Genomic DNA, 22,148 nt, shown 5'->3' with positions numbered 1-22,148 from the left:
GCCATCTAGCAAGCAAACCAGCAGATGGAAGATTCTCTGTCTTTCCTGCTAAGTCTGACTTTGAAATACATAAATGAATCTTTAAAATAAAAATATTAGGAGGAGGAGTCACTATTTGGCCTGGAGTTGACATGCTCCATCTCATATTGGAACATCTGGGTTCAATTTCCAGCTCTGGCTCTTGACCACAATTTCCTGCCAAGGTGGATCTCCAGAGGCAGCAGTGATGGTCCATGTCACTGGGTCCCTGTGTCCCACGTGGCACACCCAGATCATTTTTGTGGCTCGTGGTCTCAGCCCCAACCATTGCAGCATCTGAGGAATGAGCCAGCAGATGGGTACTCTATGTCTCTCTTTCTCAGTCTGTCCCTCAAATGTGTTAGCAGAGAGTTTGATCCAAAATGGAGCGGCTGAGAGTCAGACTAGTGCTCACATGGGATGCCATTGTTGCAGCTTAACCTGCCTTGTCACAGAACTGTCACCCTAATTTTGGTCTTTAATGTTCTTATTTGTTTTTTCCTGGGCCCAAATGGCTTGTGAGCTGAAGCTGTTGTCCAACAACTTAAAAGGGATTCGGTTTTTGTTTTTGATCTGACTTTAACCAAAAAAAAAAAAAAAAAAGATCAAAAGGAACATTTGACAAATGCGCAAAGTTCTGACAATTCCCAATAGGTTAAATAAAGTGGCTCTGAGTGTAGAGAGGGTCAGCAACTGAAGTTCAGCTCACGGCCACACACACAAGTGCTAACCAAGGACACACAGAGTTCAAGAGCAGCTGTCCCATACAAGGGCAGGGAGGCCAAGGGGAACCCAGACATCTGATGTCCTGGGGAGGGCGTGGGCAAGGGAAGGGACACAGCAGAAGATCTGAGGATAAGCTGGCCTGCTCCCTAGACAGGAGGGGAGGAACCCGTTAGGGAGACGGTGATAGCTATGTTCCAGCAGAGCAGGCACACATGCAGGGCTGGGAGACATCACTGGGGACTCTCTTCAGGCAGGGCTGGGTAGATTGGCAAATGGAGTGACTTTCACTCTCTGTGTCCATTCTGGCCTGCAGCCCTCTGCCTATCTACCCACCTCTGTGTCACAGGTGCAGGCCCTGAAGCAATGTGAGCCTGCACGTAGGTTTAAGCACCTTTCTGGGATGGACCTGTGGCCTGACACTGGCTGACACAACATTCAAGTAGGACCCCTGCCTCTTAAAACCACTGCCTGCTTGATCTTCACACTTACATTATTTTAGTGCTTTTAAAAATTGATTTAGTTCCACATTATTTTTTGCAAAAGTCAAGAAGATTGTTATTTTTATTTTATGAATAAAGTTTAGGTTTAGAATCTAAGTATACTTGGGGCAGGCATGGTGGGGTAGTAAGTTAAGCCACTGCTTATGACAGCCACATTCTGTGCTACAGGGCCAGGTTGAATCAGGACTATTCTCTGCTTCCAATCCAGCTTCCTCCTAATGCATTCTGGGAGGCAGTGAACGATGCCTCGAGTGCTTGGCTTCTGTCACCCAGCCAAGTGGTTGGCTTCTGAAACCAAAGGGTCATCCCATATGGGCATTAGTTTGAATCTCAGCTGTTCCACTATCCTGTTAGTAGCCTGTGAAAGCAGAAGATGATGACCCAGGCAGTCCATGTATACATGTGGGAGACTCAAAAGAAACTCCTGGCTTCTGGCTTTGAACCAACACAGCTCTGGCTTTTGCAGCCATTGAGGAAATGAATCGGTGGATAGAGGGTCTCACTTTTTGTCTCTGCTTCTTTCTCTGTAACTCTTTCAAAAAAAAATAACTTTTTTGTTTAATGCAGAGCTCAGTGAGCCACTCTTAAAAAAAAAACTTGTGTACTTTAAGGGACACTAAGCAGAAAGTTAACAGCGGAAAAAAGATTTTTAAGTCATATATCTGATAGGGGTCTATTGTTCAGAATACATAAAGAAATTTGATAAATCAACAATAAAAAGATAGATAATCCAATTAGGAAAGAGGCATGGGACTTGAACAGACATTTATCCAAAGAAGATATACAAAGAGCCAATAAACACATGAAAAGGGCTCAGCATCATTACCAACTAGGGAAAAACAAATCAAAGCTACAATGTGATACTACCTCACAATACCCAGTTGATGCTTAGACTCAAAAACACACAAAGCAGTAAGTGCTGTGAGGATATGGAGAAGTGAGGATCCTCTGCATTGTTGGTGGGAATATAAAGTGATACAGCCACTTTGGGAAACAATTTGACAGCTCCCCAAAATTAAGAGCATTACCATAACAGCCAGAAATTCCACTCCTAGCTACACATACCCAAGAGAAATTAAGCCCATGTCCACACAAAAACACAACCCAAAGGTAGGCACGGTTCCCCACCAGCTGATGAATGCATTAGGAAAACAAGTATAGATTTCTAAAAAGAGAGATAAATAAATAGATGACAACTAGATATTGATAGATAGTAACTAGATGTGGATACACACACGAGAGACAGAGAGAAATGAGACCTGGAAGAATATCCTGGCTCCTGACTTCAGCCTGATTCAGCTCTGCCATTGTGGCCACTTGGGAAGTGAACCAGGAAATAGAAAATTCTCTGTTTCCTCTTCTTATCTGTGACTCTGACTTTCACATATATAAAAAAATCTTTAAAACAAAATAAGAGACACAGATAATGAATAAGTATAGATATATATTTTGCATAAGTTGATAATAAGTACATATATAAATACTAGAGATACATTGGCAGGTGATAGATATAGTCAGATATATAGATGACACAGATACATAGATGATAAAGATGGATGATAGACAAGAGATACACACATTGGAATATTACTTTGACTCACACTACAACATGAATAAACCCTGAGAAATTATGCTAAATGAAAGGAGGCAGTCACAAACCACTAATTTCAAAGCTTTTTCTATAACTGTCCAGCATTGGCAAATTTGGCTCCAGAGCCAGGGACCAGTGTGGAGGTTGCCAGGGGCTGAGGTGGGGGGAGTGTAGAGTAAGCAGAGACTGTTCCTCAACTGCACAATTGTAAAGGGCTTTATGATGTGTCCATTGTGTTTAAACAAGAACCCCTGGGAATAAAAGACCTTGGGTATCATCCTTCCTATTCAAACAATTGCACACAGTAACAGGAGGAGAGCCTGGCTGGCTCGACAAGAGGTCATGGAGATGCCCAACTGGAGATGCCCACAAGTCCAGGAAGGAACATCAGGAGGGACTCCCCTGCACCTCCCCTCCCCTCTCTTTACCAGGCACTTTCTCTTCCCACTGTCAAAGAAAGATAATCTCAGGCTCAGAAGGTGATGTAACCAAAACCAGCATTTTTGGCCTTAAAAGTGTCAGGGGCCAAAGCCAAACCAAAGACTTTTGAAAAGTTCATCTAACAAAATACATATGCTTTTTTTTTTTGCTAAAGTTAAGAAAAGGGGAGAAGCAAAATGCTGGCTGCCAGCAGCGCTTACTTGCCGAAAAATTATCCCAGCCATGGGGCTCCTGTTCAACTGGCCAGATCCTCACACCTATCTCAAGGTGGTTGCCACAAGCTGCGTGTGTTTGTACCCCAAAGATCTTTTCAGATATCCAGGCAGGTGGCAACTGCCTGCCAGGAGCAGCCATCGGATAGCTGTCTGCTTGCCCACTTGAGAAAGCAGCTTGGGAACTTAGTACTCCGGGAGCCTTCACAGGGAGCCGCCAGCTGGCGTCAGGTGTCTTTCAACCTGGCTGAGATCATTACACACCTCTGCACAGAAGACAGAGTTAGTCCTCGGTCACCTCAGAGAAGGGTGTGACTTTTATATTGCTAAGAGGGGACCCCAGCTGACTTAGGCACGTTGGAAATTCTCCTGGAAGAACTCAGAGTCTGATTAAAGTCAGGTCATCCTTTCTCCTGCCCACCCATGTGAACCCACAATCTGCACGGCTTGAAGCAAGGCCTTTGACCTATGCCCACAGCTTATGATGTGATCACTCAGTGCTGATAAAGAATCATGCTGATGAACAAGTAGAATCAGAGCAGGTTGGGTGGAACACATACTTCAAGGTCGTTTAATGAGAGCTACAATCCTAGCAGCTCTGCTTAGTCCAGGAGAGGAAAGTTGGCCCAAAGCCAAATCATGATGAGCACACAGCAGGTCAGTATGCAGACACAATGGGAAGTTTGGAAACCAGAAGGTGGGGATAAAACAGGAAGTGAAATAATCTCTTGATAAAGAATATCTACCAGCTGAAGTCCTCACCTTGCATGCACCAGGATCCTATATGGCACCGGTCCTAATCCTGGCTGCTCTACTTCCCATCCACCTCCCTGCTTGTGGCCTGGGAAAGCAGTCAAGGGAGACCCAAGACTTTGAGACCCTGAACCCATGCAAGAGACCCGGATCCCAGCTCCTGGCTTTGGATCGGCTCATCCTCAGCCATTGTGGCCACTTGGGAAGTGAACCAGCAGATGGAAGATCTTCCTCTCTGTTTCTCCTCCTCTCTGTATATCAGACTTTCTAATAAAAATAAATTTGTAAAAAAGAGTTTAAGAAACAGTGACTGGTGAGATTCATCATTTACAGATTTTTTCTCCATGGTTTAACATTCTTTAGCCTGATGTATAACATCTATAACCAGATGTATAGACATCTGGAAGCACCCATTGTATGACAATTCAAAGCAAGAAACAAACTCAAAACTAGGTACTGACATTGGCACAGCACTGCTTGCATGGGAGTGCGAAAGGAGATCCAGATGGAAATTCTGCTTTAGTCTGGCCCAGCATTAGCTCTTTCAGGCATCTGGAGAGTAAAGCAATGGATTAGAAGGTCTCTTTGTCTCTCTATCTGTGTCACCTTCCTTTCCACTAAATGCAGAAATAAATAAATACTGGCACATTAAAACATCCTAGCCAGTTTGCTTCCCAACCAAGCTCCCTGCCAATGCATCTGGGTAAGCAGCAGAAAAGAGCCCAAGTGCTTGGGTCTTTGCTACCCAGGTGGGAGACCTACTGGATTTCCAGGTTCCTGGCTTCCAGATTCGCTCAGCCTCCAGCCATCATAGCAACTTGAGGCGTAACCCTGTGCTTGGGAAGATCCCTGTGTCTCTTCCTCTCTGTCACTCAGCCTTTCAAATAAATAAATACACGTTTTTTAAAAAGTACAGCTTAGGGACAGGGGCTGGCCACTTAGGCTAGTGGTTAAGATGGTTAAGATGTCTATACCTCACATCACTTTTCAGTCACCAATTATGCCAAGTATTTACTTAGTGTCCATTATGTGCCAGGCATTCATTTCATACTCACCACAGACTTATCAAAGCTGGTTCTATTATAGTATGTCCAATGTTGTAGGTACTGGACAGAAAGGTTGGAGTACCCCTCTGAGGCTGCACAGCAGGAGGGAGAAGCTGCTACACATTTCTCTAGATCTGGCTCTCTCTCTGGGAAGTGGAGAGACTTGCAAACACTCTGACATAATAGTCTAGTTCCTGCAGATAGCAATATTCCCTGCCTGCAAGATAAATGATGGCTGATGTGTATTCAAGAGTAACATAATCATTTTCAGCAAGTTTACTAAGGTCAGAATACAGAAATAGAAACTACCAAGAAAAAAAAATTGCTTTTGTGTTTCTTCATGCCTTCAGGGGGAAGTCTGCTATGATGTTATTTCAGCTAAGTTACATCTATGTGCTGGAGTTCTCCAAGCGTATTCAACTTCACATTTCATCTCTTTCATGAATTTATATACCAGACTTTCTGTTTGCCAAGATGAGAAGACACACCTGTGAGAGCTGGGGCGAGGCAGGGCAGGGAGAATGGCGCTGGCATCTGCAGTGTACCTGGCACCCCCACACAGCCCTGAACATCTGGAAGATGTCTGGCTATTCCCCAATACCTATCTTTTGCATGATCCTGGAAAGAAGGAGCCAGACTGCTGGGTGGCTCCTCCTAGCTTGGGCCAGATCTCCAACTGCAGCAACGAAGGACTCTGATTCAGAGGGTTAGGTTATGCTGCCTCCTACTGTGAAGAACGAAACTCTGCACAAAATCCAGAAGACTACAATTCGGTGTTTTTAAGCCTCATTAACAGAGGCTCTTTCCTAAGGCAAGCAGGGGAAGACTCTTTTTGAGGTATTTGTAGTCCCAAGAATGACAGACCATTTTAGGTCATGCAAACAACAAACAACAGATTACAACCAAGGTTGTCCCCTTTGTTCTCAGAGGTGTACACCTTAGGTACCCCTTGCAGTTACAAGCAGCACCTCCCAAGGAGCCTTTTGCACTGCCCTGCACCAGCCTTGGACTCATTTTTCTCTTTTCTTGGCCCTATATACATTTCTGTCTTTTCCCACCTAAAACACTAGAAGATGTCCATGTTCTGCCTCAGCAGTCTGTCTGGGAACAGCTTCCACTGATGAAATCACAGCACTTCTAAAGCTTCTAGCGTCTCCCTTCTCTGAATATCCTTCCCCTCCCTTGATACCTTCTTCTTTCTCTTCCCCAAGACAAACCAGTGGCTCTCTGCTCTTGGCAGCCAAGCTCCCTGCTCTAGACACATTGTCTCCACTCAGTTAAGAAAACAAAGTATAAGGGATTGGAAATAGGGGCTAGGGGTGTGTTGTGGCACAGAAGTTTAAGACTCTGCCTGTGACAACTGCTCTGGCTACTACACTTCTGACCCAGCTCCCTGCTAATGAGCCTGGGAATGCAGCATATATGGCCCACATGCTCGGATCCTTTACCCACGTGGGAGACTCAGATGGAATTCTGGGCTCCTAGTTTGGGCTTAGCCAAGCCGTGATCATTGTGTCTATTTGGGAGCGAACCAATGGATGGAAGACATTCTCTCTCTAACTGCCTTTCAAGTAAATAAATCTTGAAGAAGGAATAGGAAAAAAAAAGAAAAAGAGGGAAAGACAGAGAAAGGAAGGAGGAGAGGAGAGGAGAGAAGAGGAGAGGAGAGGAGAGGAGAGGAGAGGAGAGGAGAGGAGAGGAGAGGAGAGGAGAGGAGAGGAGAGGAGAGGAGACAGAAAGGTAGGGCACTGTCAAGGGCAAGCGAGGGTCGATTGTGCTCAGAGAAACCCCAGCCAAGGAGGCCAAACCCAAATGCCCTCCAGAACCAGAAATTGTGCCTGTGTTCCACACGTAGGTACTGCGAGACAGTTGAAACAAGACCCTTTGTCTCTGCCATTATGATTTTCTATCCTCCTCTTAGCACCTTTCTGTGCAATTTCCAGTCTAGAGGACAAGGTGTAATCCTGAACTATGGTCACCATAGGGCCTAGCATGCTGTAGATGGAGAGGAAGTTCCTTTGCTCTGCTTTCCCAAGCACAGTGCCCTCTGACCACGGGAGGCAATTAAGGAAGATGGCATACCCTGGGGCAAAGGCTAAAGTCTGCCATGCATTAAACACCGGCAACGAACAAGATGACAACCACCAGCAGCTCCTCTGCTTGAAGAATGGAGAATTCTAGGTATGACTTAGTTCTGGGGCCAATTTTTATTTGATGGCATCTTAGACCAGGGAATCATCATCCTGACACAAACACCCACAAATGTGAGGGTACTTCATGAAGTTCCCGGGATGAAAAGATAAGGTTACGGGAAGGCTCTGGGGGGCAACAGTACCACAGTGCATGGTTCAAGTCCCAGCTCCGCCACTTCCAATCTAACTTCGGGCTAATGCACATGAAGCATCAGCAGTAGATGATGGCTCACACACTTGGATCCTTGCCACCCACAGAGGAGATCCACACAGAATTCTAGCCTCCTGGCTTGTGTCTGCCCTTGTCCCAGATGTTGTAGGCATCTGGACAGTGAATGAGTGGATAGAAGATCTCTTTCTGTCTTCTGAATGAGATGAAATTAATTAATTAACAGATGGTTTAAAAATATGTTTATTTTAGTGCAAGGAAGTGTTGAAATCCATGCATATGAGGGATCTTCAAAATGAAAAATGTGTACTTAAAAAAAAACTATATATGGAGTCAAAGTTCTTTGCATCAAACAGGTAGGAGGAATTAACTTCTTACTGTTTTTCCAAATGTCCTCTGATTTGAGGCTAAGTGTAAAGTTTGCCACAAATTAAATGTTAGAAACAAAGAATGTGACTAATCAACTTAGACTGGCAAAGAGAGACAGCTAGAAGGATCTTTCCTCTGCTGGTTCATTCTCCAAATGACTGCAACAGCCATGGTTGGGCCAGGCCAGCCAGGAGCTCCATCCTGGGTCTTCCATGTGGGTGGCAGGACCCAAGCACTTGGACCATCCTCCACTGCTTTCCCAGGTATATTGGCAGGGAGCTGGACAGGAAGTGGAACAGCCAGAACTTGAAGCAGTGATCACAGGGGATGTCACTGTGGCTAGCGGTAGCTTAATGTACTGTGCCACAACACTGGCCCCCAAAGAAGTAGATTTTTAATCCCATATTTTTCAAGAACTTTCAGAAATCTCCTTTCTTGTGTCTTCCCTGCATCTCTACTTGCCTCATTTCTTCCTCTACTCTCCCCTCACCAAATACTAGGACAAAGATTGGTATCTAACAATCACCATTTACTGTAATCAGACTTTGTGGGGATGGTCCTAAGTGCTGGAACGAAGGAGGCAATTGTGTTTAATACAGAAACTGTAAAGGAATACACACGAACCAGGGTGGTGAAGGATCCTCCCTCTATCACACTGCAGGAGGTCTGGAGGACAGAAGTGGAAAACGATAGGGCTTGATTGGGATGGGAAGTCTGATTGGAAGAAACAGCTTTGCTCCTAAAGAGAGGGATGGAGGTGTGCATGAAGGACTCGTGTGGTAGTCAGTAGTACAGGCATGCTGATGTGTTGGGATTTGGAAGGGTGGGGTCTTGGTAGTTCCTGAAATGTAAGACTTGTAAGGAGAAGAGGCAGGAGGAAGGGGCGTGGAAACGCCACGAAAAATAACCCTGCAGTGCTGTCCTTCATATACCACAAAAGAGAAAGGGCAACACAATCACTTGTAGCCTTTGATATTCTGGCTACAAACAACATCTGTATTCTATAGAATCAAATGAATCACTTCATGAGTTTAAAAAAGCAGGGCCTAGCACAGTAGGCTAGTGGCTAAAGTCCTCGCCTTGCATGTGCTAGGATCCCGTATGGGTGCCGATCCTAATCTCAGCTGGTCCACTTCCCACCTAGCTCCCTGTATGTGGCCTGGGAAGGCAATCGAGGACAACCCAAGGCTTTGGGATCCCAACCCGCACGGGAGACCCAGAAGAGGCTCCTGATTCCTTGGTCCTAGCTTTAGATCAGCTCATCTCAGGCCATTGTGGCCACTTGGGGAGTGAGCCAGTGGACAGAATATCTTCCTGTCTCTTCTCCTCTGTGTATATCTGACTATCCAATAAAAATTTTAAAACAATTAAAAAAAAAAAAGGTCTCAGGCCCTGGAAGTAGAGTACTCTGGCCCAGGCAGATAGGCTCAGTGGCAGGCTCTACTGTACCTACTGCCCACCTGACACTGCAGGGCTGAAGTTCAGTCTTTCCTAGACTAGCAACAGGAAGTGCAGGACAGGGCACACCCTAGGGGCAACACTCTATCAGCAAGAGGGAAGAGTCAGCCCCTCCTCTGCTGCTGGTATAGTCCTAAGGGAGTGGATCAGTTTGTTAATGTCACAATTGACTATACACTTCTTACTTGAGCCATGTGACAGTTTGGGGAGCCAGAAGATTTTATGGGGCTAGGAAAAAAATCTGTCCTCTTGCCTCTTCCAAATCTAGAGTGTGCCTGTTTCCCTTGGCTCACAGCCCTGGCTCCATCTGAATTGGCAATGTAGGGCTGAATCCCTCTCATGCTGCCACTTTTCTGGTTCTTTCACATTGGAGGAGGCTTATAATTATCTTGAGCATACCCAAATAATATACTATCTTATTCAACTTATTTGAGAGGTAGACAGGCACACACACACACACAAGAGAGAGAAAGAAAGAGAGAGAGAAAGGGAGAGAGAGAGAAAGAAAGAGAGAGAGAGAGAGAAAGGGAGAGAGAGAGAGATTCTTCCACCTATTGGAACACTCCCAAAATGCCTGCAACATCTAGGGTTAGTCTGGGACCAAAGCCAGGAACCTGGAATTCAACCCAAGTCCCCCAGGTGGGCAGCAGGGACAGAACTAGTTGAGCCATCACGTAGTATACATATTAGCAGGAAGTTGAAACCCGGAACAGAGCCAGGATTTGGACCCAGGCACTCCAACATGGGGTACAGACACCCCAAGTGGCTCTCACCACCCTATTTTAAACCCACGTGATAAGCAGATTTAATTCCATCTTCAAGGAGTGGGGCCCCTGTGGGAAAAATCACATTCCATCCTTAATCCAGTCACATAAAATTCTTGAAGTCAAGCCCTCAGCACAGGGACCTTGGGGTACACCCAAACTACAGTCCAAACCATAACAGGTCCTATTTCCTAAAGAGGCCACATTCGTCAGTACAGGGGTCAAGATTTGCACGTATGTTTTCGGGGGGGGGGGGGAACTGTTATGCCTAGTAGGTGTAACCTTTCACGTGTGGCTGGTCAAGTGGTATTTTTAGCAGGTCCCAGGTAGTAATGAAGCCAAAGAGAAGTGGATCACAAATGGAGCCAACAGAACCAGGACAGGGGGCACCATAGGGTAGGGTTCTGACCAGAGAGTAATGCAATCCTGAGCCAGCTCCAGACGAATCAATGCATCCAGGGCTTGGTCAGGAGGCTAACCACCTTGGTTAGCAACAACCGTTCTGGAGCCACCCAAGATGTGCAGCCAGGGCAACTGGGCAAGGGAGAACTGGTCTAAGGATGCCTGCCTGATGCCCCTCTGCCCGGCTGCAGAGCTCTGTCCAAGGTCTCCCGGTTCCCTCGGTGCTCTCAGGGTGATCTCACCCCGTAAGAGGCGTCAAGAGGTGAGTGCTATTCAGACTTGCAAACTCAGCGCCAGCCCCACCCCCACATTCTTGAGCTGGTTCCCAATTACCTTTTGCCAAAGGCTATCTGGCAGGCCAGAGATTTAACATTTCTAAAGCCAAGCTCACCCCAAAACTTTTTTGCTTGTGCTTTCCTGTAGTTCTAGTATCAGCAGCAGCACCGTCCACTGAGGCCCCACTTCCCCTGAACCAGAAATCTCCGTGGGACCGGAAGGAGTTCTCTTTTTGCTGCTCTCTGACGTTTGCCAATCACAGAAAATCCTCTCCGTCACCCGGGATGACTCTTCTTCCTTATAAACGAGGTCTCAGTTTACCCCAATAGGGAGACACGGCATCCCAACACTGTCACCAGCATTCAGCTTGCTATAAAGAGAGAAAAAAACTTCAGGTCGGGTGCGATAGTGGAGCGGCTAAAGTCCTCACTTTGAACGCACTGGGATCTCATATGGGTACTGGTTCTAATCCTGGTAGACATGCTTCTCATCCAGCTCCCTGCCTGTGGCCTGGGAAAGCAGTCAAGGACGGCCCAAAGCCTTGGGACCCTGCTCCCGCGTGGGAGACCTGGAGGAAGCTCCTGGCTTTGGATCGGCTCAGCTCCAACCGTTGCGGCCACTTGGGGAGTGAACCATTGGACAGAAGAGCTTCCTCTCTGTCTCTCCTGTATGTATATCTGCCTTTTTAATAAAAATAAATACATCTTTAAAAAAAAGATAAAAACCTCAATGTGGCAAACTGCAGGTCACTCCTGGTGTGTTACACACACACATTAACCCCCTCCTTCCTTCGCCGCCACGCAGATTATTTTCTATTTTTCCACTCTTAAACTCTTCCTAGCTCTCCAACTCCCAGCTTCCTGCCACTCCACCTCCCACCACCACCAAACTTCTAAAAAGGAAATTCAGGTCTCTCTTCTCTTTCCCTGCCTGAGGACAACTGCTGTGCCTCTGGGTTTACCAGCCCCGGGGAGTCAGGCTGGTCTTCAGTAATACTTAACCTACCACAAACTGTAGGTGTGTGGACAGCACACAAAGGCATCCAGGTGCTATCGCTGGGTACCCATAACTTGTTCGAAATCCAGGGTGGGAACTAGCCAACAGAAAAAAAGAAATTAAGAATAGGGCATCCACCTAGCGTTCAAGTAGTGATGTGCTCTCATAAAGCCTGGCTGGGTTATCCACAATATGTCTACCAACTCCCAACCCTATCATGCGAAGGAATTTGGAAAATGCTGGCCCATTCTAGAAAAGTTTGGTCAGCGAGTGGGCATACAGGTTTAAGAAAAGCCCTTAGAAGAAGTCTGTCACCTGAGGCCTTTGCACTCTAATCCCATCAGCAACGCATTTGAAAACCACAACAGGAGTTCTCTCCTCACAAGCATGCCCTGGCCCACCGGGGGGCTGCCATGTTGACTTGGACTCGTGTTGACTGACAAATGATGCTAACCCGTGGGGGGGGGGGGGGTAGGAGGGGAAGGAAGCTTCGAGGCTTCCTTCGGAGCCTAGGTTCCAAGAACTTGGCGGGACATTCGCCTCTGTTCATGAATGCCGTCGGGGCGGGTGGGGAACAAAGGGAGGCTGCGGGCACGGGAGGCTGCGCGCGGCCCCAGCGTCCCGCGGGAGCGTCCCGGTCCTCCACGCGCCATTCCACACACGGGTCTCCCACGGGCATTGTCTCCGAGCGCTCTCCGGCCAGGCATCGCGCGCGTCCCCAGGCCTCGTCAGCTAGTAGGGACAATGTTCCCGGGCCCTTCCGGCGGGTCAGGAGAGAGAGAGAGGAGAGAAAAAAAAAGTAGGTGGCCCGAGCGCCAAAGGCCGCTGCCAAGGCAAGTCGCAACTTTTGAAATCAATCCCTTTTTTTTTTTTTTTTTTTGCATCAGGCAACGGATGCTACCGCTTGCAACCCCCCACCCCTCCCCCGAGACCAATCATTGCCGCGCTCGGGGCCTGCACAGCGCCCCCGCCCCCTTTTTTTTTTTCCCGGGGCCGCTCGCAGCCACCGAGCCGCTTCTGGACGCGGCCGCCCGCCGCCTCTTAAAGGGAGGTAGCCGGCCTTAAAGGAACCCTCGCGCGCCCAGCCGGCGGCAGCGCGGCGGCCCGCTTCCCCTCAGGGCCGAGCCCCCGGCGGGCGGGCGCCCAGGCGCGGGCCCGGCCTCCCCGTCCTCGCCGCCGCCGCCGCGGGCCGCCGGGAGCGGCTTTTTTTTTTTTTTTTTTAAATTCAGGCGACGCTTAAGGGAGCCCCGGCCGCGCCCGGTGCATTGTGGGAGCGGCCGCGGCCCGTTTTCGGGAGGAGGCGGAGGGCGCCGAGCGAGCCGGTAAGCGGCGGGCCTGACGAGGGGCGGGCGGGGGTGGTGTGCGAGGCTCCCAGGCTTAAAGGGGAATCTGGGTCCGCAGACCCGCGGCGGCTGTTGTAAATCTCCCTCCGGGCCGTCCGGGACCGCCGCCGAGCCGTGCACCTCCGGCCCTGCCAGGAGGAGAAGGGGGCAGAGCCGGGGCTTGGTTGGGGCCGCTTTAAAAGAGAAGCACCGCCCGCGCCGCCGCCGCCGCCGCCGCCGCCGCTGCTGCTGCGCGGGGCCGGGGATGGAGGGAGGGAAGAGAGGACGGGGAGGAGTCGGGGGGGGGGTGGGGGAGGGTGGCGGCGGCCACGCAGGGGTTAATCTTTTCGCCCGCCGACATTTTTGTGTGGCGGCGGCCGGGGGTCCCCCGCGCGAGCTAGGGCGCGCGCGGCGGGGAGACTCCTGCCCGGGCTTCCCCACCCCGGTGCTTTCCCCCTCCGAGGGGCTCCTCCTCCGAGCCCCGCGGACGCTGCGGGGATTTGGGGCGCCCCTGCCGTCTCCCCCAGCCCACGCAACCCCCTCGTCCTCCCGCCGCGGCCGCCATGGCCCGGCCGGGGGCACCGCGCGGCCCCCTCCGCCCGTCCGCCTGCCCGCGGCGAGGCGCCGCACAAAGAGCGCGGCCCGGGCCTGCTGCGCCTTTAAAGGCGGCGGCCTGAGACTTAAGCTTGTCGCCCCGCGTGCCCGTCGTCCGGTCGCGGGCCGCCGCTGCCGGGGACGCGGAGCTTCATGGAGAGTGCCGGGCCCCTGGCGCGCCCACGCCGCCGCGCACTTCGGGGGCTTGGGGGTAGGTAGGTAGGTAGGGGGTCGGGGCTGGCCGCCCGGCGTCCATCAAGCTGTGACTTCGAAGGAAGGAAAATGTTGGCCCGGGACGGAATGAGTTAAACGTCATTTTTACATATTCGTGTCACTGTTTTAAAGGTGTAAACGTGTGGTCTTGGGGTCCCAGTGCTCCGGCTGTTGTAATGCAGACGGACCCACGTCCAGGAATCCCAGCTTCCCCAGACACCCTCTCTGCCCACCCCTTCATCCCCTTCGCATTCCCTTCCCAAATGTCAGGATTTATTATTAGTGTTTTAGGTTTGGGATGTGTGGCTGGCTGTGATGTGTTTTCTAGTGCCCTTGAGTTTGTTTGTCTTTTTTTTAACTTCCTGAACAATGCCTTCTGCATTTAAGGGCTTAAAACTCTCACCCCCCTTCAAATCTTTCCACCTTTGAGAGGGAAGGATGAGGATTGGAGGTAGGAAAAGAATCGGATCCCTCCCCCTCCCAGGAAACACACACCCTGTGAGTTGCATATGTCTCTCTGTGTATTTATTTAATTTGATTTTCCTGGTTGAGGTGGGGTGGCAGTAGGCATTTTGCCAGGTTTGTTGCCTTTCGAAGTACTGACTCTAAAATGGCTTCGGAACCCCCGTGTGTGCTGGCGTGCTGGGCCAGGCTGGCCTGCTGGTGGGGGCACGTTGGTTTCTTGGAATGGTGTTTGAACGATCCGCTGTGACTACAGTGGTAGGTTTACCGCTGAAGTCACCGCTCATCCAAAAACATGTTTTTCTAAGGACAGTTTGGACTACTGCCCAAACTCAGGGTGTGTGAGATTTATTTTAAATGAGCGATGTGCTTCCCGGGGTATGGGAAACTATAAATGGGAATTATGTTCTCAATCATAAACTTTATAGAGGAAATTGACCCTAAAATTTGGGGTGTCTGTAATTCTATGCCCAATAAAGTTATCAGTCTGGGGGTTTGCAAACCTCAGGAGCACATGTTCGGGGTGTGTGTGCGTGTGTGTTAGCTCCAAAGGCTTCAGACTTGGGGGCTTGCTTCAGACCTTCAGTTGTAATGCCAGAAATGCTCATAATTAGCGTGGTTTCCCTTGTCGTTTCAGTTCTTGCGATGAAATGGTCATGAGCAGTGGCAGATTCTGGTGTTTGTCAGTGCTGTGTGTACTAGCTTGTTGGGCGGGATGCTTGCTTTCTAGGAAACAACACTACATTAAAACATCAGGGAAGTTTTCCAGGACTCTTTTGAACTTGAACATGACTGTGTTTTTAAAGTCATTAGCTGTGGATTACGTTGTATACTTGCGGTACAGAGGGAAAGCATGTTTTTCTAGAAACTGAGGACCTTGACGAGGAGAGGAATTTTGTCAAATGCATTTGCTTCAATGCCTCTTTCACTACACAGTGTTTCCTGGACCTTTTAGCTCTGCGAGAGTAAAAGGTTTCCATAGGACCTCTACTTTGTAAACCACGTGTGCCTGCCAGTTGACAGGTGAAGTGAATGTTTGGGACTTAAAAGTTCAAGGTGGTGTTGTCATGTGAGCCTGCTGGCAGGTTCTTCCCAATTCCAGGGCGGTGTTCCTCGCTGGCCTGTGGCCTCATGACCACAGTTACACCCCCACTGGAGATGTCAGGTGTTTCCCCTAGTTGTCTGTGATGATACGGACAGTCCCTTTCAACTCTGATGCACAACTAGTGGTCAAGGTGTTGTGATGCAGTTCTTTCCCCCTCCGCTACCCGGTTTGGTTTTCCTTGGCACACATTCACTTGATTCTAGGCACATGTGCTGGTCGGAATTCTTTTAATGGTGTCTTTGTATTTTTGGTGCTACCTAGGTGGATCTGTAATAAAGAACCCAGCCCACCAGGAGAGGGGGAAGGGAGGGGTTGAACTCTGAGGAGCTGGAACCCAAGAACCATGTCTACGCGGGAAACCTTTAACCCAGAGACTTATGAATTGGACAAGAGCTTCCGGCTAACCAGATTCACAGAACTGAAGGGCACAGGCTGCAAAGTGCCCCAAGATGTCCTACAGAAGTTGCTGGAATCTTTACAAGAAAACCACTTCCAAGAAGATGAACAGTTTCTGGGAGCTGTCATGCCAAGACTTGGTATGTAAACCATTGTTTCTTTGCTAGTGAGCAACCTGGTCCATGAGTCAAAAAAACAGACTTGTCAACCAGGTTGCTCTTCCTCTTGTTTCTGTAAAAGAATTCTAAGAGCAATCCAGTGGTAACGGGATGATGTCATAACTTGTTGGAAGGACTTGTAAAGCTATGAGTTATGCAGCTGAGACAATGATATTGAAAACATTTTTTAAACTATAATCAAATGATATTTTGGTTTGCTGAGGAGAGGCAGAAACTCCTGTTTGCCCCTCCCTAAAGTAACCCCTGCAGTGCTTGCGTGCTCTTCGAAGGCCGCAGGAAGGAATGCCTTCAGAGCATCGTGGATGGTGTGTGGGGAGCAGGTGCTGAGGTTGGGCAGCAACTGGGCATCTCCTGAAGAGCTGGGGTGCGGGGACTGGATGGCTCTGTCCTTGCCCCAGCATGGAATTGAAGGCAGTTTTTTCCTTCCTGGATTTCAGTGCATGCTTTATCCCAAACACAGAGCTTGGGATTGCTGTTAGGCTCTTGGCATGCTGTTTGTTAGTGTAATGGCACAATTTGTCTTTAGTTTATTTTTGCCCATTTTGTTGTACAGTCCGGGGCACTCCATGCTTTCCCCACAGGTAGAGCAGATAAATGTGGTTTGGGTAGGAGGGAGGAAAATGTGCACTTGGATGCGTACATGCGCACACAAAAGAGTTTCTGTCTTCCAGCAGAGGTCTAGACTGGAGAAACACTGCACGAAGGACAGAGTTGGAATCCGTGGCCACTTCCTAGTGCAGAGGGAAGCAGATGCAGTTGCTCCTTGGTGTCCTTGAAGGACACACACACACACACACACACACACACACACACACACACACACGGCCCACAGTACCAGAGTCTGAGGATGCTAAATTCCCTGCATAAATAGCATAGTGTTTTTGTGTATGACCTACATAGAGCTTCCTATATGTTTAAAATCATCCCTGGATTACTTAAACTACCTAATGCTGTGTAAATAGTGTTAACTGCGTTGCTTAGGGATGACGGAGAAAAGGAAGAGACTGTTGTTGGACACAGCCGCAGCTTTTCTTCTGAATATTTTGATTGTCTGTTGTTTGGATACACTGATGAGGAGCCTCAGGGTGCAGGGGGTTGGCTGTACCAAGGAAGCTCTGGGTAACTCTGTCAAGAAAAGAAGCTTCTTGATGATCAAAAACACATGACTTAAGGCCTGCTGAAGCAGTAATTGCTGTTTATCGCCCTCCCTGTGCAAGTTGGTGAATGCTTGGGCCCACTGTGTACACTCCTCAGCATTTCGAAGGAGCAGGGACCTGGAGTCCACATCTTCCATCTCTGACTTGTCACCCGCTTTGGCCTTAACTGCTCGCAGTGCCAAAGGGGACAGCTCTCTGAAGGCAGTGAAGGAGGCAGGGAAAAGTAGATGGACACATAGGCCTGGGGGAGCCTGCACCCCATCCCCAGCTTTAGAGAAGAAAATGAAGCTGTGAGCCTGTCTCACAGCAATGTGCATTCCCTACATTTTGCACTCACAGTGTTCGCTAGGTGGATAGACCCCAGGGGATGCATAGAGCAAGTATTAGGCTTGATGCAGAAGTGGTTATTTTGATGACAAGACTTTGCCTTGGAATCCTGCTGAGAGTCATACCCTGCCACCGATAGTCACTGCTCCCAGCTTTGTGCTTACTGTTTAGCCTATGAGAGCCTCACTTTGTTCATCTGTGAAACAGGACACAGCAGGTTAAGTCACAGGCCATTTTGAGTCCTGGCTGCCCTGCTTCTGATCTGCCTCTGAGTGCTTGGACCTGGCCTGGGTGGAGTTCTGGGGTCCTGGCTTCAGCCTGTCTTGCCTTGGCTTTTGCAGCCATTTGGAGAGTGAACCAAGAGAAGGAAAAGCTTTCTCTGTGTGTATATATCTGTCTGTCTCTAACTCTGCCTTTCAAGTAAATTTATCTTGAAAAACAAAAAGCAGCCTCATAGTAGTATTTGGGAATTGTGTGGCTGCCAGAAAATTGTGTGTGTGTGTGTGTGTGTGTGTGTGTGTGTGTGGAGGGTGTTCAAATACTTCATGAAAAACATGCATGACTTGGGGAGTGAACCAACAGATTGAAGATCTTTCTGTCTCTCCTTCTCTCTGTAAATCTGACTTTCCAATAAAAATAAATGAATCTTAAAGAAAAAGAAAAACATGCATGGATTTCAAAATTTTTTTTAACCAAATAATCTTTATCTTTTCCATTTTTTTCCATGACCTTTGTGGCATGCCTTTGTATATGTATATATGTACATGTATGCATGTATCTATGTATGTATGTTTATCTGCTTTAGATCTTTTCTGATTGAATTCCTATAGAATGATGAGCCCACTTTTGGAGTGTGTATGCATGCTTACTAGATATATCCTAACTGAACAAATGTCAGTGTGTCTTAGAAACTGGTACAGATGTTGACTGGTACTTAAAAACTGTCAGATGTTGATAGCTGCTGGCAGTGATAAAATGTCTTGTATTCTTTGCTTATTTATTTATTTTATTTGAGAGCCAAGAGAAAGATTGAGAGACCAGTCTTCCATCCCAACATATCTGGGGGCCAGGAACTCGGTTCATGTCACTGTTGGGTCGCAGGGACCCAGCTACCTGATCCTTCACTTGCTGCTTTGCAGGGGCCACGTGAACAAGAAGTTGGGATTGGGAGTGAAGCTGGGACTTGAGCCCAGGCCCTGTGGTACGTGCTGCAGGCATCCCAGGCAGTGTGTGTCAACTGTACGCCCCAGGTTATATCTTCTTAGTTAGAGGGCTTGCGCCTTACTGAAGGCTTCTAGAATTTTCTATTCCTCCTTATGTATTTAATATTTAAGGCTTCCCCTACCAGTGGAATCTTCATTTCTGCTTGTGTTCTATCCAGACTGTCACTCTTTCTTTCAGTTTGAAACTGATTTTCAAGATGTGTGATCCATCTCCAGCTCAACCTCATTCTTCCCTCTTGAAACTTAAGAGGTTTATTAAGTTTAACTGAACTTAATTTTAAAAATCTGTTTTTAAAAAAGCCTGTGAGAAAAATAAACTGTTTTGATGCAAATGTTTTTGAAATCCATGTAGTTTATTTATTTATTTATTTATTATTTGAAATGCAGATTTACAGAGAGAAGAAGGGGAGACAGAGAGGATCTATCAGTTCACTCCCCAGATGGCTGCAGTGACCGGAACCAGAGGCTTCTTCCAGGTCTCCCTCGTGGGTGCAGGGTCTCAAGGACTTGGGCCATCCTCTGCTGCCCTCCCAGGTGATGAGTAGGAAGCTGGATGGGAAGTGGAACAGCTGGGACTGGAACTGGTCCTGTATGTGATGCTGGTGCTGCAGCTTGAAGGATTATTGTGTGAGGGTACCACGCTAGTCCTCCCCTAACCCCGTTTTAATGTATTTGGAAGGAAATTTATAGAGGAGATAAAGAGATTATTATTTTTATAATATATATTTTTCATGAACTTTTTGAAGATGCTCTCATAGGACAAAATGAAATGCTGGTTTTGGTACTGTTTCAAACCTGGTGTCTGGTTTGTACTTACAGCACATCTCAACTTGGAATAGTCACATTTCAAGAACTCAGTAACCTCCTGGCAGCCATGTTGAATGACAGCAGCCCCTCCCTCAAGTAGATCTGGTGTCACCGTAGTAAAGGGGAAAGTTTTTCAACCCAGAAACATGCTTAAGACTCTCCAGTTGTTTTGATGTAAGAACTTGCCAGGTATAGAAATGAAGAGTTTTACAAATCATATGTTTGAATCAGATTTATAATGACTCACATTAGGAATATTTAAAACCAATATTCAGCAGCTAATTTTCTTTTTTGTCTTATAGTCCTATAATTTAAATTGATACCTGAAATAAGATGATATCTTTCCATTTTCCAAATTGAATGGTGATTGGCTCAACATAACTAGCTGTGATTGTCAATTTAAGGAAATTCTATGCAAATGAATGTGATTCTTGCCCTGTTTTGACATAGGTGCAGAAGGGCACTGTGAGGGAAATTTGTGAATCTGAGCACCTGGCTTTGAAATGAATTTTTGCTCATGATCTTGTCTGTCACAGATGAAAGTTGATCACTACCGAAGGGTCCCATTGCCTCAGATTTCTGAGACTTGCCATTCTGAAATTAAATTTGTTGCTCCCAGCTGGATCCCATGGGAGTTCATCAAAACCACAATCCTGTCTTCACTGTCTTCACACACTGTAGTGTGTTACTGAACTTGATTGGTGGTAATGGACTTAACACCAGCAAGAGGAGGGGCCTCTGTGATCCGCCATGGTTGGGTCTGTTGAAGTTTTGTACAAACACAGAAGACAGTTTTAGTGAGATTCTGATAAGATACATTCTTGTTCGATTTGGAATTCTACATTTACAGGGGAGAGTCCTCTGGCTCCCTTCTGTACTTTTCCTACTTTGGTGTTGGACAATAAAGTGGAAGTACTCATTATACAGTTAGAAGGGTGTCCTTTGAAAAGGAGTATGGGAACACTATTCACCTTATGTAATAGGAGCAGTTTTGTAAATCTGAAGTGGCTGCATTGCAAGTGATGTTTAAAGAAATGTGACCTGGGCCAGTGCTATAGCATAGCAAGTTAAGCTGTTGCTTGCAGTGCCAGCATCCCATAATGGGCACCATTTCTAGTCCTAACTGTTCCTCTTCTGATCCAATTGCCTGCTAATGTGCCTGGGGAAATAATGGAGGATGGCCCAAGTGCTTGGGCCCCTGCACCCATGCGAGAGTCCTCGATAAAGCTCCTGGCTCTGGATTGGTCTGCCAGTGCAGCCCTTTGGGGAGTGAACCACAGATGGAAGTGCACACTCTCTCGCCATCTCTCTCTCTCTCTTCTTAGTAACTGTTTCAAAGAAATAAAATCTTTTCTTTTTTCTCTTAAGAAAAAAAATTTGATCCACTGTTACTAGGCTTGAATACTGCAAAATTGAGTTTAGCAAATAGAAACCCTGAGTAATTTGCTGGTTGTCTCTTCTGTCTAAATAGTCAAATTATTTTTAATACACTGAACTCATTTTTATCTTGTGCCACACTTTTTGTTTTTTTCATTTTAGTGGACAGGATAAACTTCAGACACATGACTTTCATATCATAAGCTACTAAAGGTGGCATTTGTAAGCTTTTTACTACACAAATAACATGGAGTTTTAAAAGTTCCTCTTTAGAAGTACTTTTGAAAACTTATAAAACAGTTAGATTACATAGGTACTAAGTGTTTATGTAAGAGTTCTTCCAGAAATTCCTGGGGACATGGCATGGTAGCTCAGTAACTAAATCCTTACCTTGCAAGCTCCGGGATCCCATATAGGCGCCAGTTCATATTCTAACTGTTCTACTTCCCATCTAGCTCCCTCCTTGTAGCCTGGGAAAGCAGTAGAGGACAGCCTGTAGTCCTCCACCCACATGGGAAACCCAGAAGAAGCTCCTGGCTCCTAGCTTCATATCAGCTCAATTCCATCCATTGCAGCTTCTTGGGGAATGAACCAGCAGATAGAAGATCTTTCTCTCTGTTTCTCTTCCTTTCTGTAGATCTGACTTTCCAATAAAAAAATAAATAAATCTTTTAAAAAAAAAATGAAGTCTAGCTTTGTCCTTAATCACCTTGATTTTTGTTACGATAGTGCTTTATGTAAAATGCTTCACGAATTTTCTGCTGAGAAAATGAAATAATATCTAAAGATGTACTCAAAGTTTTTAACCACAGATTCAAATATCCTAAGCTCATATACTCTATTTTCATAGTCAAAGAAATTCTTTGCGATGCCAAGTGACAGAGTATTGCGATAACATAGTCCAATAAAAGATGATACAGTGTAAGAGAAAACTTTTATTCTGGGCATCATTAGAAATCCTACTGGGGTGGATGGTTGGCCTGATGGTTAAGACACTGGTTGGGACACTGTCCGCTGTCTGAGTATGTCGGGTTGCTAACCCAGCTGCAGCTCCTGACAAGCTGTTTTCTGGT

At 47.2% G+C, this 22,148-nt stretch overlaps 1 protein-coding gene and 1 long non-coding RNA gene across 11 annotated transcripts in view; one reads left to right on the top strand and one right to left on the bottom strand.

Moving 5' to 3' along the window:
• LOC121147937 overlaps positions 1-12,284 on the bottom strand; it is a 33,665-nt gene extending 21,381 nt beyond the window's left edge. Inside the window, exons 1-2 of the long non-coding RNA XR_005882488.1 lie at positions 11,923-12,284; positions 11,033-11,287 (exon numbers count right to left, since the gene is read on the bottom strand). This is a non-coding gene — a long non-coding RNA (uncharacterized LOC121147937). The remainder of the gene's footprint in view (positions 1-11,032; positions 11,288-11,922) is intronic.
• The window catches only part of SEPHS1 (selenophosphate synthetase 1), a 42,772-nt gene that overhangs the window by 5,780 nt on the left and 14,844 nt on the right, over positions 1-22,148 (top strand). For 4 of the 10 annotated variants that reach the window (XM_040967853.1, XM_040967852.1, XM_040967848.1 and 1 more), the window contains exon 1: positions 14,084-16,145. In XM_040967853.1, the coding sequence (XP_040823787.1) occupies positions 16,059-16,145 (87 nt within the window). In that variant the 5' untranslated portion in view covers positions 14,084-16,058. Of the gene's footprint in view, positions 1-13,174; positions 13,236-13,897; positions 14,041-14,071; positions 16,146-22,148 lie in introns of those variants that run through there. The other 6 variants (XM_040967844.1, XM_040967846.1, XM_040967847.1 and 3 more) reach the window with 6 other exon arrangements.

Source organism: Ochotona curzoniae, unplaced genomic scaffold (assembly GCF_017591425.1).
Source record: "Ochotona curzoniae isolate NIBS_2020 unplaced genomic scaffold, NIBS_Ocur_1.0 scaffold_4683, whole genome shotgun sequence".
Taxonomy (NCBI): domain Eukaryota; kingdom Metazoa; phylum Chordata; class Mammalia; order Lagomorpha; family Ochotonidae; genus Ochotona; species Ochotona curzoniae.
This window is presented reverse-complemented; position numbering and strand designations above follow the sequence as displayed.